A 15,173-nucleotide genomic window follows, 5' to 3' on the forward strand; every position below is an offset into this window, starting at 1 on the left:
TGTGATAACTGGACAAGGTTGGGCATATGATCTGTAGGAAAAGGAAGCAAACTGGTCCCTATGTGCCTAGGAAGGGCTGTTGCCTACTGAACACTCCCCCAGTTGTTTTGAGGTTCAGACTATCCAGCGTTAATGCCAGATGAGTGCTTCCTAGTCATTGGAGAGTGGCACAAAAACCAATATTTCCATGAAAGACGGGCTTTCCAGGCTTCCAGGTGCAGATGTAGGCAGTTAAGCTAATGTTACCTAATTCCAGGTACTCTTGACTGGGAAAAACAAACTTCATCCAAAAAGCTAGGAAACCAAAATGATCGTGACAAAATTTTCCAGTTCATCTACTTAGAGTAATTTGTTATAGGTTTTATTCTTCCTATTAGATCATGAGCTCCATGAAGGCAACAATAGAATCTTCTTTGTCTTCGTCTCCCTAACATCTACAAAATGTTCTACTGCACTTTCATTGAATTACTGAAAGAGTGACACAATAGGGACCCACTAATGAAGGGTACCAAATCAAATACTATCTTCCTCACACCTCCACTCCTTACCTCCATTAGCTGAGAGCTAAAGTCATTTTCAGAGATTTGGGGAAAGACCTGGGAAAGACCACAAAATGCAAGGTTAGCCATTTTGGTAAGATAGAAATCATTCCCCCTTTCTGCAGATTCTTGCTATCTCCTTTTCCCCACCAATCTCTTTGAAAGCTCCTTGCCTTTGGCATTGAGCACTCAATCCCCACAATGCTTTATCTCTTCACAGACTCTTTGGTGGAAAGCCTGCTAAACAAGTGTCCATCACCACAGCTGAAAGTATGAAAAATTCAGTGGTCATCTCTAATCCTCATGCTACTATGACCCAGCAAGGCAACTTAGAGTCCCCCTCTGGCAGTGGCATTTTGAGCAGCGGGAGCAGTAGCCCACTGTACAGTAAGAATGCCGACATGAACCAGTCTCCGTTAGCCTCTAGCCCCAGCTCAGCCCACTCTGTTCCTTCCAATAGTCTCACCTGGGGCACCAATGCTAGCAGCTCTTCGGCAGTGAGCAAGGATGGCCTTGGATACCAGTCCATTAGCAGCCTTCACACCAGCTGTGAATCCATTGACATCTCCCTCAGCAGCGGAGGGGGACTGAGTCACAATTCTTCTACTGGCTTGATCTCTTCCAAGGATGACTCCCTCACTCCCTTTATAAGAACCAACAGTGTTAAGACCACACTGTCAGAAAGGTTAGTGTTTCCATTGTTTGATTTATCATCATAAGTTATTTAGAATAACAGCACCCTAAAAAAACAAGAAAGTTATAGCAGGAGTCCCCAAAAGTGAGTTAACTTTTAAAAGAAAAATTTGAATCTCTTTCTTTTTTGGTCTGTTGATACCATTACACAGCTTACAAATAATACTAGAACTCAAACTGATTTCTCACCCGTCTGATATTACACCAAATATGAAAATATACTTTCTGCTGTCTTTTCGATTTTGGTCATCCTCAGTGCTCACAGCTGCTGGAAGACTTTGTTTTAATTCCTTCCCTTTGAAATGATATTCACCCTTTGAAATCCTTCTAACAGTCATTTTGTCCTCCCCCCCTCCTTGCATCAACTTTTTTTCCTTCCCTCCCTCTAGTAATTCTGCCTCAAAGTAGTTTGTGTATTAAAGAGAACAGTTGTTCTTCTTAATAGGCTTCTGGGAAATCTTAGGGTAGTTCCCCAGGGTAGCTGGGTTGTTACGGTAGCAAGCAGATGGCAGGGGCCCTACCCAAAGGACTGCCTGGCTAGGAATTTGAAACTTAGAAATCCTGGGCTTCAGCTGGGCAGTGTGTTTCATTCTGCTGTTGAGTCATGTTGCATTTCTTGAAGTGGGAGGAAAAAAAACTAACAGTAGCTTTTGGAAAACTAAAATGTTCTGATTACTGTGTTTAACAACTTCCCTCTCTTCAGCATTCTTGGCGCTAATATTCCTTCTCTTGTTTTCTGTCTGATTGGACTTATTCTTCTAGCCCTCTCTCTACCCCTGCTGCTAGCCCTAAGTTCTGCAGAAATACTTTACCCAGGAAACAGGACAGGTAAATGATGTTCCTTTCAGGCAGGCGACCACACAGGGCCTCCAGGTTTTTCCATTCACTTATCTGAAGTCAGATGTTTGTTGAGGAGAGGCTGCTGGGTGGAGGCCCCCTGGCTTGTGTTTGTGGATTTGGTATCATTTGTGCCAGTGAGGGTTTGCTCCTTTGCTTTTTGAGAACTGGAGGGAGACCCCCTTTTGTGTACAAGAACCCTGCTCTTCTCAAATAGCCCAGAAGAAACTCTCGCTTGCATTTCAGTCTTCCTGTGGCATGCTATTTCTCCCTCCCCCCAAGCCCAGCCCACTCCACCTACCGCCACCTGGCAGACCTCTCTCAGCTTGTCTCCATCTCCCAATGCAGTCCCACAGTTTCTCCTGGGTAAGTGGGTCACTCTGATTTGGCTTGTCTAGTCTTGGAGGTGGCTTTGTTCCCATGTGCCCATTTTCCTTAATGATGGCAATATTTAAAAAAAAAAAAGTGAATCTCAGAAGAATAGAGAAAATGAAAATGGCTAAGCTGAGTTTTGCATGTAGTTTCCCCAGGGCCCAGTTTCAGTGGTACACATTATCCTTGATATAGGTGGAGGGGGACTTTATTTAATAGAATAAGTAGATTATATTCTATTAAAAAAAAAAACAAACACCACTCCCATTACCCCCTCCCCAATTTGCCACACTCATGAACCAGTACTTTAAATACTTACCTTTTGAAAACAGCAATAATGCCTTGGCTTTATCACCTAGCAAGTTATGGCATGCTCGGCAGGGGCCTGACTCTCAGTTCCTGGATGCTGCAGCAAGGGCTACTGAGGTTGAGACAGATGGAATTCACTTAACTACAACTGAATTCCAAGTATTCAGACTCCTACAAGCTTTTGACCTCTCAAAACTCTCTGAGTAGTCCCTTCCCCCCTGCTTTATCTCACACACCTCCAGCATCTCCCCGCCTTCCTCTGTACCCCCTCCCCCTAGCATTTAAGCAGTAGGCCAAAGCTTGGGTGGGCTAGATAGAGGGGAGAATCTGGCATCCTTGTTCTCCAGTTAATTCTGGTAGTGGTGACTCAGACTAAGGAGCCCTTTTTCCCAAATACATTGGCTCGTGGATCTCCCAAAGCCAAAGGACACCTTCGATTTTGTGTGGAGTGGAGTGCTGGCTTTGGCCCCTGGGTGATGGCATGGAACCTAATGCATGGATAACTAAACGGTCCAGGGATCAGGTTGTCTCATGTATGTATATATGTATGTATTTTTTTTGTACGTACATATTGGTTGCATGCTTGCTTAGATAAGAGATGTTACTTTTTCCTCTAAAAATGTGATGTGGGTGTGGATACCATTCTCTTCCTTCTGCTCTTTTAATCTTCCCCCCCTTGTGTTTCTCTGAAGTTTTTTTTCTTTTAACTCTCCTACAGTGACCCGCACCTTGATAGGAACACTTTGCCTAAGAAAGGACTCAGGTATTGGTGTTTCCTCCTAGCGTACTTGGCTTTTGTGGTGGCTTGGGCACTTGGCTGTGTGTGTCTTTCTTGTGGCTGGCAGCAGGGTGGGGTAGGAGAAGGTCATTTGCTTCAACAGCTGGACTGTTTGGGCCAGGCTCCTCTGACCCTCCTGTCTTCACCTCCCCATCCAGTGGCTTGTTTGCTTGAGCAGGGGCTGTGGCTTTTGCAGACTAAATCCTGAAAAACCATCGCTGGGCAAGAGTGGGGAGCAGTGGCCTGCTGCTTTTGTGGCCAGGTCAATCAGCTCAGACAAATTTGCCATCAGAGCACTGCTCACGGAAACTATTTTCCAAGGAAAAAAAAGGGCACGATTTATAGCATTTTCATTTGCTTGCTAGGACAGGGTAAGAAAGGGCAAAAAACAAAACCAACCAAAAACCTGGACTGTGTTGAGCCCTGGATTTGGACTCGGGACCTCTGTTTGAATCCCACTGGGGATACTTCTAACCTGTGTGACCATGGGCAAGTCACTCAGCCTCTGAGTTCTGATTTTCTCCTTTGTAAAATGAGGAAGTTGGACCTTATGATCCTAAGGCCACTTCTCACTCTTAATCTATGAGCCTATGAGCCTATGGTCTTGGTCTTTTTTCTCCCTTTTTCTTGCCAATTAAAAATGTTGCTAATAAGGGGTACTTTGCTGAATCTAGGATATCCTGACTGAAAATTGACATCAGCTTTTAACATGCCAAAAGCATGTAATCTGTTTCCTGGGGGAAAACTTGGAAAACACCCACCAGAAAGGATTTTCCTTTCTCTTGAAACCAAGTGGGTGGTTTTGGCTCATTAGCAAGGCAAGCCCTGGCTAAATGAAATGCTATAAGTCAATCCTGCTTCCGCTCTGGGGGTCACTTCACCCACTTGAGAGGTTTTGACTTCCTTGCCCTCCTTCCAGGATCCCCATCTCACGGCGGCTGCTACCATTTTTCCTGCTCTCTAAATGCCTTGTTCTTTGTAGCAGGTGGTTCACCCAGCACTGGGTATGAACTGCTTGATCACACATGGGACGTGGAATGGAATGTTTCATTGCTGTCATGTGTATGTGTATCTAACAACCTGTAATTTTTAAGGCTGAAACATATTGACCTGTAAAGTAAGGTAGGTAGCAATACTTCCTTCCAACAGGGTCTTAAAGTAGAGCAGATTTTGGGCAAATAGAATGTGTTGGGAGGAAGAAAAAAAACCCATCAATCTCACATAGCTCATCTTTCCATAACGCTTTAAAGGTTTGCAAAGTGTTTTATGTACGTTGCTTCGTGTGATCCTCAATGAAACTCGGTGTGGGATGGATTTTCTTATTATCCCTTGTTCAGTTCTGAGGAATTGTGACTCAGAGATTTTAAATGACTTCCCCATTGTCCCACAGCTAATAAGTGTCTGAGTCTGGACCAGAAACCAGGTCTCTCTAGTTCTCAGTCCAACCTTCTTTCTAATAATCCTCACTTCTCATCCTGGAGAGCTCAACCCTCTAGCACTGGGTATAAGCCCCTGAAAGCTTTCTTTGGATCTGAGTATTTATTATGCCATATTCTGTTCAGGGTAGTTATCAGCAAATAGTTTGGATATTTAAGTGGAAAACAAAGTTAATCTGAGTTTGACTTTGATATACTGTTTGTAGCCCTGGAGGGAGTTAACCTCTCTGAACAGTAGCATGTTGAAGTATTATGTGTGTGTAAATTTTGGAAATTCCTTTTCATTGAAATTGCAGCCCAGATTCTAATTGGTTTTAAGCAGATCTCAACCAGGAACAAGCTTTGTGCTAAAATTAAACGAATGTTGTCATTGTTTTGGAGACAATTTCATATGCAGATGTGAACCTGCAAAAATCAAATCTTATAAAAAATTCATACCAAGAACCCTGGTTGCATGAAGAAAAATGGTGGCAAAGCCTTTTGTAATGTGAATGAGCACACTTCCCCTATGTACATATTTTATGGGTTCCTATTTCTGTGTGGTAAAATTCATATAGTGGAGCATACCTGGAGTCCAGAAGTACTGGGGCTGTGTAAGGACTTTACAATTGCTGAAATAGTAAATGAGGGTCTAATCCTTTTATTAAGAGGATTTCTTCTGTGAAGTTTGGATTCAAAAGGCCACACTTGAGGACCGAGAGGGCTACATCAGGCCTTGAGGCCACAGGTTCCCCACCCCTGGTCTAAAAGGTCTAGAAAACCTTCCAAGTTTCCACCTCCCTCTAAGATTCTCTGATTTAATTGACACTAGATTGCAATGATTTCCCCCAAACTGTCTATCTTTGGATCTTTCAAAGATCCCCATCTGACGTCACAGCTCATGTTTCATATATAGCCTAATATGCTGTGAATCATGTGTTATTGTCCAGATTATACAAGCGATCTAATTTCACTTTTTAAGACTATAGCTATGTTTATTTTCCAGACTCAATCCCAGTAGTGCTTTTGTATGCAGGTAGGGTCAAAATAACCTCAGACTGTTTTGTTAATGGAGAAGCAATGTGGTGTAGCGGACAAAGTGCCAGCCTCATAATCCCAAAGATCTGGGTTCAGGTCCTATCTCTGACATGTACTGGTTGTGTGACCTTGGGAATTCATTTTAATCTTTTTAATCTCTAGGCAACTCTCTGAAACTATAGGCTGTGGAGAAGGTGCCACCCTTCACTAGTAGAGGTAGTTCTCTCACCAGAGAGCTCCTAATACCAGTAAAATATTGGGTCTAGTCCCTATCCCTGTTTTGTTCACAAATAAATAACCAAAATTACCCAGTAGCCCAATAATGTAACTTCCTATGTATTAGTCCTTAGTAATTGATCTCAATTCAGCTATAACTTATGATCAGATGGGAAATTCATCGAGGTGACTGAGTAACAAAACCTAGAATATTGAGGATTTTCTTTCCATTCAGTTTTTCAAGGGTGTGTGATCATCTTTGGATTTTTCTTTTCTTTTTTCTTGAAATCGTCCATCTATTCAGTTCAGTCCCAGCTCCGTGGAGTTCATTTCCTCTGTAACTTTCCTCTGTGGCTAACTGTAGGATCATTTTTGTCCATTCAGGTACACCCCCACCTCCCAACTTCGCACTCAAGAGGATGCAAAAGAATGGTTGCGGTCCCACTCAGCAGGAGGTCTACAGGACACAGCGACCAATTCCCCCTTTTCCTCAGGCTCCAGTGTGACCTCCCCCTCTGGGACCAGGTTTAATTTCTCCCAGCTGGGTGAGTTTTTATATAGTCACTGCTCATGACAATGAGTACTAATGAATAGAAAGACTGTCTTATACTTAGAAAGGGTCATATCATCATGCACTTGGCACGGTAGCTTCTGACAGTGTGAATTTTATTTCTTAAATTTCTTGCTTAAGTAGAAAAGTTCCATCAGTGAGAAAGCAGCATCTATAATATTACAAATTTAAATTTTCTTGAACTGAAGAATATATGTAGAATCATCAATGTAGACAGGCCCACTCTGTCCCCAGCCCATGGGAAGCTGTAAATAGAAAATAGTAACTGTTTCTCTTTGGGCCAGAAACCAGGAAGGTCTTCCCCTCCCAGTTTGATTTTTTTTTTATTAAAGGGGCTATCCCTTGACTTCCTTCTTAAAAGAGCCCTATTCATGGCCTGTTATATGGGTGTTACCTCACTCAATGTGAGAACCTAAAAAAAACCTTAGTCTAAAAGGGCCAGGGTTTCCCATTGCATCCTGGACCATCTCCAGTCTTCCTGAAGAATATGTGGCCACTGGACCCAGATGGTTCTGGAGGAGAAAGTGAGGCTGGTGGTGACCTTGCACAGCCCTCCCTCCCTCAAATCCAAATCAACTGCAAGTCATGTCATTTTCTGATTTCAAGGTCCCCTTTGATAACAAAGGACAAACACAACCTGCTTCAGTAAATGCTTCCTCATATCTTGGGCATTTATTAAATGCCAACTGTGTTTGTCTCTCTGTGCAAGGCCTTTTGATTTGTTTTGTGAAGAAAGATGAGTGAGAACCTTCAAGGATCTTATCATCTAGTAAGATACGGTGTTACCCAGATAACAATAAGCTAAAGAAGGACACAATAATATCTTCCTGTAAGGATCATATGAGCCCTTTGAGAGAAGGACTGGGGCATTTTTTGTCCTTCTTTCCTCTGTGCTATAGCACAGGGCCTGGCACATAATGATAATGAATATTTGTTGAGTGAGGGACTATAGGAAAAGAATAAAGAAGATGTTATGGAAGAAGCATCATAACCAAGCATTATTAAGCGCCTACTGTGTACAAGAAAAGATACAAGCATTTATTAAGTGTCCACTGTGTGCCAGGCACTGTACCTAGAACTCCACAAATATTATCTCACTGGATCCCCATGGGGTAAATAGGAGGTACTCTTCTAGGTGAGGAGATACAAACAAATGAAATGGGGATGGAAAGCCAGCACCTGAGTGATGGGAAGGATTGAAATGGTGGAAAGGAAGGGAGCGGAATTTTAAAAGAAACGAAGATAAGAAATGGGGCTAAAATAGTCCATTTTAGTTGGGCTCACAAAGCAGTAGTAGGAGAAAGGTAAATTGAGGCTCGTGCATAGCGGGCAAAAGGGAAGGATGTTGAACGCTCCAAAAAGAAGCTGAGATGGCCGTCCATCAATAGTGCAGAACCATGGAAAGTCTTTGAGCAGGGTTGTGACTTTTTGCTTTTTGGAGGGGGGAGGGGAGGGCAATTGGGGTTAAGTGACTTACCCAAGGTCACACAGCTAGTAAGTGTAAAGTGTCTTAGGCTGGATTTAAACTCAGGCCCTCCTGACTCCAGAGTCAGTGCTCTATTCACTGTGCCACCTAGCCACCCCAAAGATTGCAACATTTTAATGTTTTCTTCTTTGGTCACCCATCCTAATGTTTAATGTGTCTGGCTTCTCATAAGAAATTGAAATATAGAATTCACTTCACTAAGTGTGAACGGATCGTTCACTGTAAGCCTGCCAATCTGCTAGGTGCAGGGAAGGATTCAGAAAATGGTGGGGCACAATCTCTACAGGAGGCCAGTCCTCTTGGAAAATATATACAACAAATAGAAAGTCATGTCAGACCACGTAAAATGAAGGGCTGCATGAAATATAATTGAGTGTTAAAATACTTGGAAGAGATTGTAAGCACTGAGAGTGATTGCAAAGGTTAGAGAATGCAATTGAAGAAGGTTTTCTAGGGAAGTAGCATTGCTATTGGACCTAGAGTGGTAAGACTCAGGTAAATGATAGGACGACTGCACCATCCTTCTCAGAAGTTCATTTTTCAGGTAGAATTTTAAAAAGTAATGCAAAGGATGTATTAAAAATGGTTAAATGTGGCATGGATTGAAGTTAGAGCCCAACACTTTTTAATTAATGTACACCTGAAAAAAAAATGGGCCTCTTAGAATAAGGGAATGTTCTCCATTTCTCCATAAAGGTTGGTGATGGCTGATGGAATTGGGCCACATTCAGTTCTTCAAAACCATTCTGAATACTTTTCCTGTGTAAGACAGTGGGATCTGTGATTACTGTTGCTTTTGTCAGCTCTACTCTTTTGAGTTAAGGGGTCTCATTGAAACAAAAGACCTCGGTAGTTCCTGGCCTATTCAAAGCTGGAATTGATTATTTTAGGCTTTGGGCTTTAGAGAGAACTGAAATGGTAATTCATTAGCACATGCCTGGCATGTCCAAACTTGTTAATTAGAAAGCAGAGGCCCAGAACCTTGCTCTGAGACTGACCTTCCTTCGTTCCTTTCTTTCTTTTTTTTTTTTTTTGCCCTGTGTAAGTTACCTTTTAGGAAGTGAAGGAGGATTGTGGAGATGGAGAAGTTGGCCAGGAATAAATAGGTAGTTAATGATTAGCAAACAGCCTTCCCCTTTTCAATGAGCAAGTAGTGAATGGAGATGTGAATTTTCCTTTTGTCATTTATGCTTCTTTTATTTTAGCGAGTCCCACCACGGCCACTCAGATGAGCTTGTCCAACCCGACCATGTTGAGGACCCATAGCCTCTCCAATGCAGATGGACCTTATGATCCCTATACTGACACCCGCTTCCGGAATAGCTCCATGTCTTTGGATGAGAAGAGCAGGACCATGAGCCGCTCAGGCTCCTTCCGAGATGGCTTTGAAGAAGGTAGGCAAGGAATTCTGGGTTCCTTGAGTGCATGTGATAATAACCAATAATCTATGGGTTCTGTCATTAGTGCTATGTGTCACTGAAGACAAGGCTGAGCAGGGCATCAGTAGCCTCATCTAGGCCAAGTTTTGTTTTGTGAGCTCCTTAGGTATTTCCCCTCTCTCTTCTTTAATCTGGAGATCAGTCCTGGGAGCAATGGTCTTAAGGGTCTTAGAGGTCTAGTCACATATAGATGGGCCAAATTTTGAACCCTGAAACTGAATAGATCTTCCCCTAGAGTAGATGAGTTGGGAAGGGCTTAGGCTTGGACACAGAAGAGACCATACAGGTATTTGGGCTGTTGGGAGAGTATAGCATCAATCAGTCCCCAAGCATTGATCAAGCACTCACCCTGTATCAGGCACTGAGATACGGTCAGAAAGGAATCAGAGGTACAGTGGTGTACAATAGGGCAGTAGTGTTCACCAGGTGACTAACTGTTCAAGCACTCAGTGTCAGGAAGGTTTGGCAGTAAGAAGTAAGGCCCATGTCATAAGGACTGGGATGCAAGGCAGGGCTTTAGAGGGCTGCTGAGAATAAAGCAGATATCCTAGTGCCAGAGAAGCTGGGGCATGAGCAGGAGAGCAAGCGATGGTTTTTGACATATGGTCCAAGCCCTGCTACAGGGGCATGAGGTGGGACTTGGGTTATAAACAGGCAAGGCAAGAGCCTAGATTCTAGAACTAGGATAGCTATCAGAATGGAACCAGCAACTGAGCCCTGGATTTGGGATCATCATCTTAGCCCAGAGTCACATGCTTTCTATTGTCTAGGGCAGCACCAAGCCTAACAGTAGGGTTCATTACCCTATATTAAGAGGAAGGAGGACACAAAGAGAGGACAATCACTGCAGAGTTGGGAGAAACCTTGGGAGGTTATGATAAGGCTCTGGCTTAAAGCACCCCTTGTGGATAATTTGTAACAGACTCCACAATGTTGACCCCAAGACCCAGCTGGGCCTCCCTGGGGTACAGTGTTCAACACTGGGCCCCACCCTCCTGACCCATCTGAAACAACAGGCATTCTGATCCATGTTGAACTTTACCCACTAACTTACCATAATAGAAGGGAAAGTTAGATGAAGAATCTACTTCTTTCCCATCTCCTCCTGTATCCCATAGGTTGGCACAGCTGGCTTGCATCCTAGAGAGCAGAGATTCTTAACTTGTTTTGTGTCATGGACCTCCTGGGCCATCTGGGGAAGCCTGGGTACCCCTTCTCAAAATAATCTTTTTAAAACAATTTAAGGAAATGTCAAACGTTATTTAGAGACTGGTGAAAATAAAAATGTAATTTTTTTCTTATCCAACTAAATAAACTCCCGGCAATCTGTCCACACCCCCCCAAGGAGGAGGTGTGGACCCTCAGTTAAGAATTTCTACTAGAGAGGGACATCAACATGCTCTTCCAGAAGCTTACTCAAGGATCCATATCACAAGCATCTCTTTCTATCTTCTCATCTCATATTCTGGGTTAATAAACCCTAGCTTTAAGCTTGGCACTGCGAAGAATATGACCCTGGGCTAAGGAGATGACCCCAAAATCCATGGTTCAAACTCCATGGCTGAAATCTTTCCACATTCCTCTAATTGACAGATAAGACATGTCCCAGAGAAGAACAGGCAACAGAGTGCCCTATTTCTTTTGGTTACATACACAACAGTTCAATAATTCTACAAGCCTTTATTTGGTGCCCTCTAAATTCTACTATTTAGATAGGAATCATTTTCCCCATTCTGCAGAAGGAAATAAGCAGAACAAAAAGCAGAAAGTCTTACCCTGCTATAATCCCAGCTTTGGAGAATATAGTAAACAGTCAACACCTCCTGGATGTTTAAAAGAAAAAAAAAAAAAAGGACTATTTTCATGGTATCCTCCGATCTGGAGAATAAATGAGAAAGACAAGATATTAGATATTTCCAAATGTTCTTCTTAGCAGATATTTAGAGTTTAGTTACAGAGGAGCTGTTGCCCTTTATTTTTCATTTTCCTAACAATCAAATTGTCCAATGAATAGTTTGAGGATCATTTGCATCTAGCACGCAAGCAGGAGTCTGGAAATCCATATAGGGGAGCCTGCTGGGACAAAGAAGCCTATGGAAAGGTGGATATGAAGTTTCTGAGAGTGATTTGTTACTTTCAAGACCAAGAAATTTGTTTGTAATCCTTTTAGAGTTGTAATATTTCAAGTTTTGTATGGTATAAGTTGTGGGACTAGGCACTTGACACTTTGCTTGGATTTTCTAAATAAGTGTTTCAGCAGTGCACTATAATTTTCATGCTTTATATGTCTTTGAAGTGACTAACTCATATATCTGACCGTGGAGTTCATAGCACTATCCCCTTAATCCACTGTTGTCACGTATAGCTGAATGAACTGTATTCACGACCGAAACTTGTCTAAACAAGCAAGATCTGGCTCATAAAGGTCCAACTTCATCATCAGATAACTTTCATTTATCCAATCTGGAATCAAACTGCCTTAAGCGGACACAACTGTGGAATATCTTAGATGTCAAGATGACATTGATTAAAAGCGCTTGGTAACTCTGCTACAAGCAACGTCTAGACTATTATAAACGTTAATCGTTCACGCAGAGTTAAAACAGAAGTATAGACAGAAAGGTCTTAAGAGTTGGTGTTCTGTGAACATGGAACATTTGGATCTCTTGGGATCTGTGGGTACAGATGGATTTTATTTCATCCATATTCATTTTATGTTATGAAGACAAAGTGGGCTTCTCCTATTGAATGTAGTTTGGGTCCAATGTGGGAAGAATTAGTCTGTCTTTTCTTCTTTTCCTAGAAACTGTAATCCCTCTACCAGTCTAACCCCTGCCATGGGAGGGAATGGATAAATTTTAACAAATCACATGCTGTACTTAGATAAAATATATAAACTATATTAACTCCATTCAATAAATTATAGGTAGTAATCAGAAACAGAAATTTCAGGAAAATTAGAAACTCAAACTCAAAACTTTGTTATTGATATTGGCACACATCTGTAGGGTTTTATTGGATTTAATTAGTATTCTGATTTGACACACAGGTGTGGTCCAAGAACAGCCTTTTAAAATTACCCAAGATACATTAAATTTCTTCTGATATTTTTTTCAGTTCTTGAAAAGGATCATTTGTGGAGGTATATATGGGACACCAAGCGGATGTTTAAAATAGGTGTGGTTGTTTTTTTGTTTTTTAAATTCAGATTTTTATGATCAAATTTTAGAACTAGTATAGCTAAAAACAAACCAAAAAAGCTAACATTTATATCGTGCCTACTCTGTTTTAAATGTACTAGTACTTTGTGCTATGTGTATTTGTACAATGTGCTAAATACTTTACAAGGATTTGAGGATCATAAGATCCTCAAAACAACCCTGAGAGGTAGGGACTATTATTATTTTATGGTTGGGGAAACTGAGGCAAACAGAAGTTAAGTGACTTGCCTACAATCACAACAGCTGGTAAATGTTTAAGACTGGATTTGAACCAGGTGTTTGTGACTTAGAATTCAGCACCCAGTCCACTATGCCACTGCACAGTTCCTTCAAAATCTGTCTGCTATGAAAAAAACAAAACCACCTCATCAGTGTGCTGGCCTTTCTTTATCAGAGTAGCTTGGAATGGGAAACACTGATTTTATCATCAAATCGATTCCCCCTGTTGTGGCAAGATAAAGGCTCCAAGGGGGAGGCACAATATGGATCTTAACCAAAAGGCCAAATAGGCAGTGGTAATCCTCTAGTCATGTGGCAATAACGTAGATCTGGTAAGGAGGTTGGGAGGTTGAAGATGACACTTTCTCATGTGTGGAGTCAGAAGCATTTTATTGCTTCATTGACTGGAATATACCCAATTATTTCATTCAGTCTAATGATTCTGACCACATTGGAGTAAATGTTTCTTCTGGCTCGTGCCTGTATGCTGATTGCATTCAGTGGCTTGAAACTTAGCCCTCCCTACCCTGTACTGTGAGCATTGGGGCTTTGGAAGCCTGCTCTAAAAAATGCATTGAAGGTCATGAAAACTGATGGATAGTAAACGAAACATATTAGTCAGTCAACAAGCATTTATTAGATGCTTTTGCTTTAAGTGCTGAGGATACAAAAATAAAAGTGAGAACACAGTCCCTGCCCTCAGGGAGCTTATGTTCTATACCACAAGTTCTTTTTTTTTTTTTAATTAATTAATTAATTTATTTTAAGCAATCGGGGTTAAGTAACTTGCTCAGGGTTACACGGCCAGTTATTTCTGGGTGTGGTGCTGAGTATCTGAGCCCAGATTTGATCCCCAGGTCATCCCAACACTGGAGCTGGTGCTCTTACTCGCTGAGCCACCTGGCCTCCCCTAAGCAATCAGGGTTAAGTAACTTGCTCAAGGTTACACGGCCAGTTATTTCTGGGTGTGGTGCTGAGTATCTGAGCCCAGATTTAATCCCCAGGTCATCCTGACACTGGAGCCAGTGCTCTTACTCTCTGTGCTATCTGGCCGGCCCATACACCATAAGTTCTTAACGTTTTTGTGTATTAGATCCCTTTGACAATCTGGTGAAGCCTATGTACCCCTTCTAAGAATAATGTTTTTAAATGATTAGAATAAAATCCATAAGATTCCAAAGGAGCCCAATTATCATGAAATACATTCATCAAAACATTTTTAAAAATAATTTATGGACCCTAGGTTAAGAACAGCTATATTGACAATATGCTCCTGAATAAGCAAGTAAAGGATATTTCCAAACTATATACATAATGTGGTGAAAGTGGGTGCAGTCAACAAAGCCTCTTGACCAAGGTGCTGACTGAGATAAAGGATTAAAGATGGCATAGTAAGGAAGGAGACTTTGCATAGAAGATGGGATGCCCTATATTCTGAACAATAAAAGTAGGACCATGTGGTTGGAGACTGGATTGTTTGAGGTGGAATAATGTGAAATTCTAGAAAGGTCGACTGGAGCCAGATTGAAAAGAGCATTAAATGTCAAACATGGCTATTTATAGTTTATCCTAAAGGCACAGGGGAACCACTGTACCTTTGGAGCAGAGGAGTGACCTGGTCACCCCTGCCCTTTAGAATTCAGCTGTATCGATAAGGTAGCTTGTGTTCATTATGGATTGGAGAAGAAAAAGACTGGAAGCCAAGGGACCAATTAAGAGGCTATTGCAACAGTCCAAAGGAGAGGAGATGAGAAGTGGGACTGAGGGTGAGGGAATGGGGAAGAGATAGGGTAGCAATAGACAGAAAGGGACATGGCTGAAAGATGCTGAAGTATCAAAAATAGGACAGTTGCTAGATTTCCTAAGAGCTAGTCCCTGATATCAAGGGGAAACCATACTCTGTGTGTGTGTGTTCTCTGATTCCAGTGTAGTTATAACACATAACAGGTTAACCTGACCTTCTCTCTGAAAGAGGATAGACAAATTCTAGCACTTCAGAGCAGGCCTAATTGCCTTTTATTTTGCAGCTTCTTTGGCCCT

The 15,173-nt window shown here is 41.9% G+C and overlaps 1 protein-coding gene across 2 annotated transcripts in view; it reads left to right on the forward strand.

The window, feature by feature from the left end:
- NAV2 (neuron navigator 2) overlaps positions 1-15,173 on the forward strand; it is a 464,415-nt gene that overhangs the window by 387,951 nt on the left and 61,291 nt on the right. For both annotated transcript variants that reach the window (XM_069091282.1, XM_069091283.1), the window contains 5 exons: positions 760-1,224; positions 1,995-2,060; positions 3,469-3,513; positions 6,582-6,742; positions 9,460-9,648. In XM_069091282.1, coding sequence (XP_068947383.1) covers positions 760-1,224; positions 1,995-2,060; positions 3,469-3,513; positions 6,582-6,742; positions 9,460-9,648 — 926 coding nt within the window. The remainder of the gene's footprint in view (positions 1-759; positions 1,225-1,994; positions 2,061-3,468; positions 3,514-6,581; positions 6,743-9,459; positions 9,649-15,173) is intronic.

Source organism: Petaurus breviceps, unplaced genomic scaffold (genome assembly GCF_028583685.1).
Source record: "Petaurus breviceps papuanus isolate PSGF00001 unplaced genomic scaffold, PetGlider_PUasm1.0 188, whole genome shotgun sequence".
NCBI lineage: Eukaryota > Metazoa > Chordata > Mammalia > Diprotodontia > Petauridae > Petaurus > Petaurus breviceps.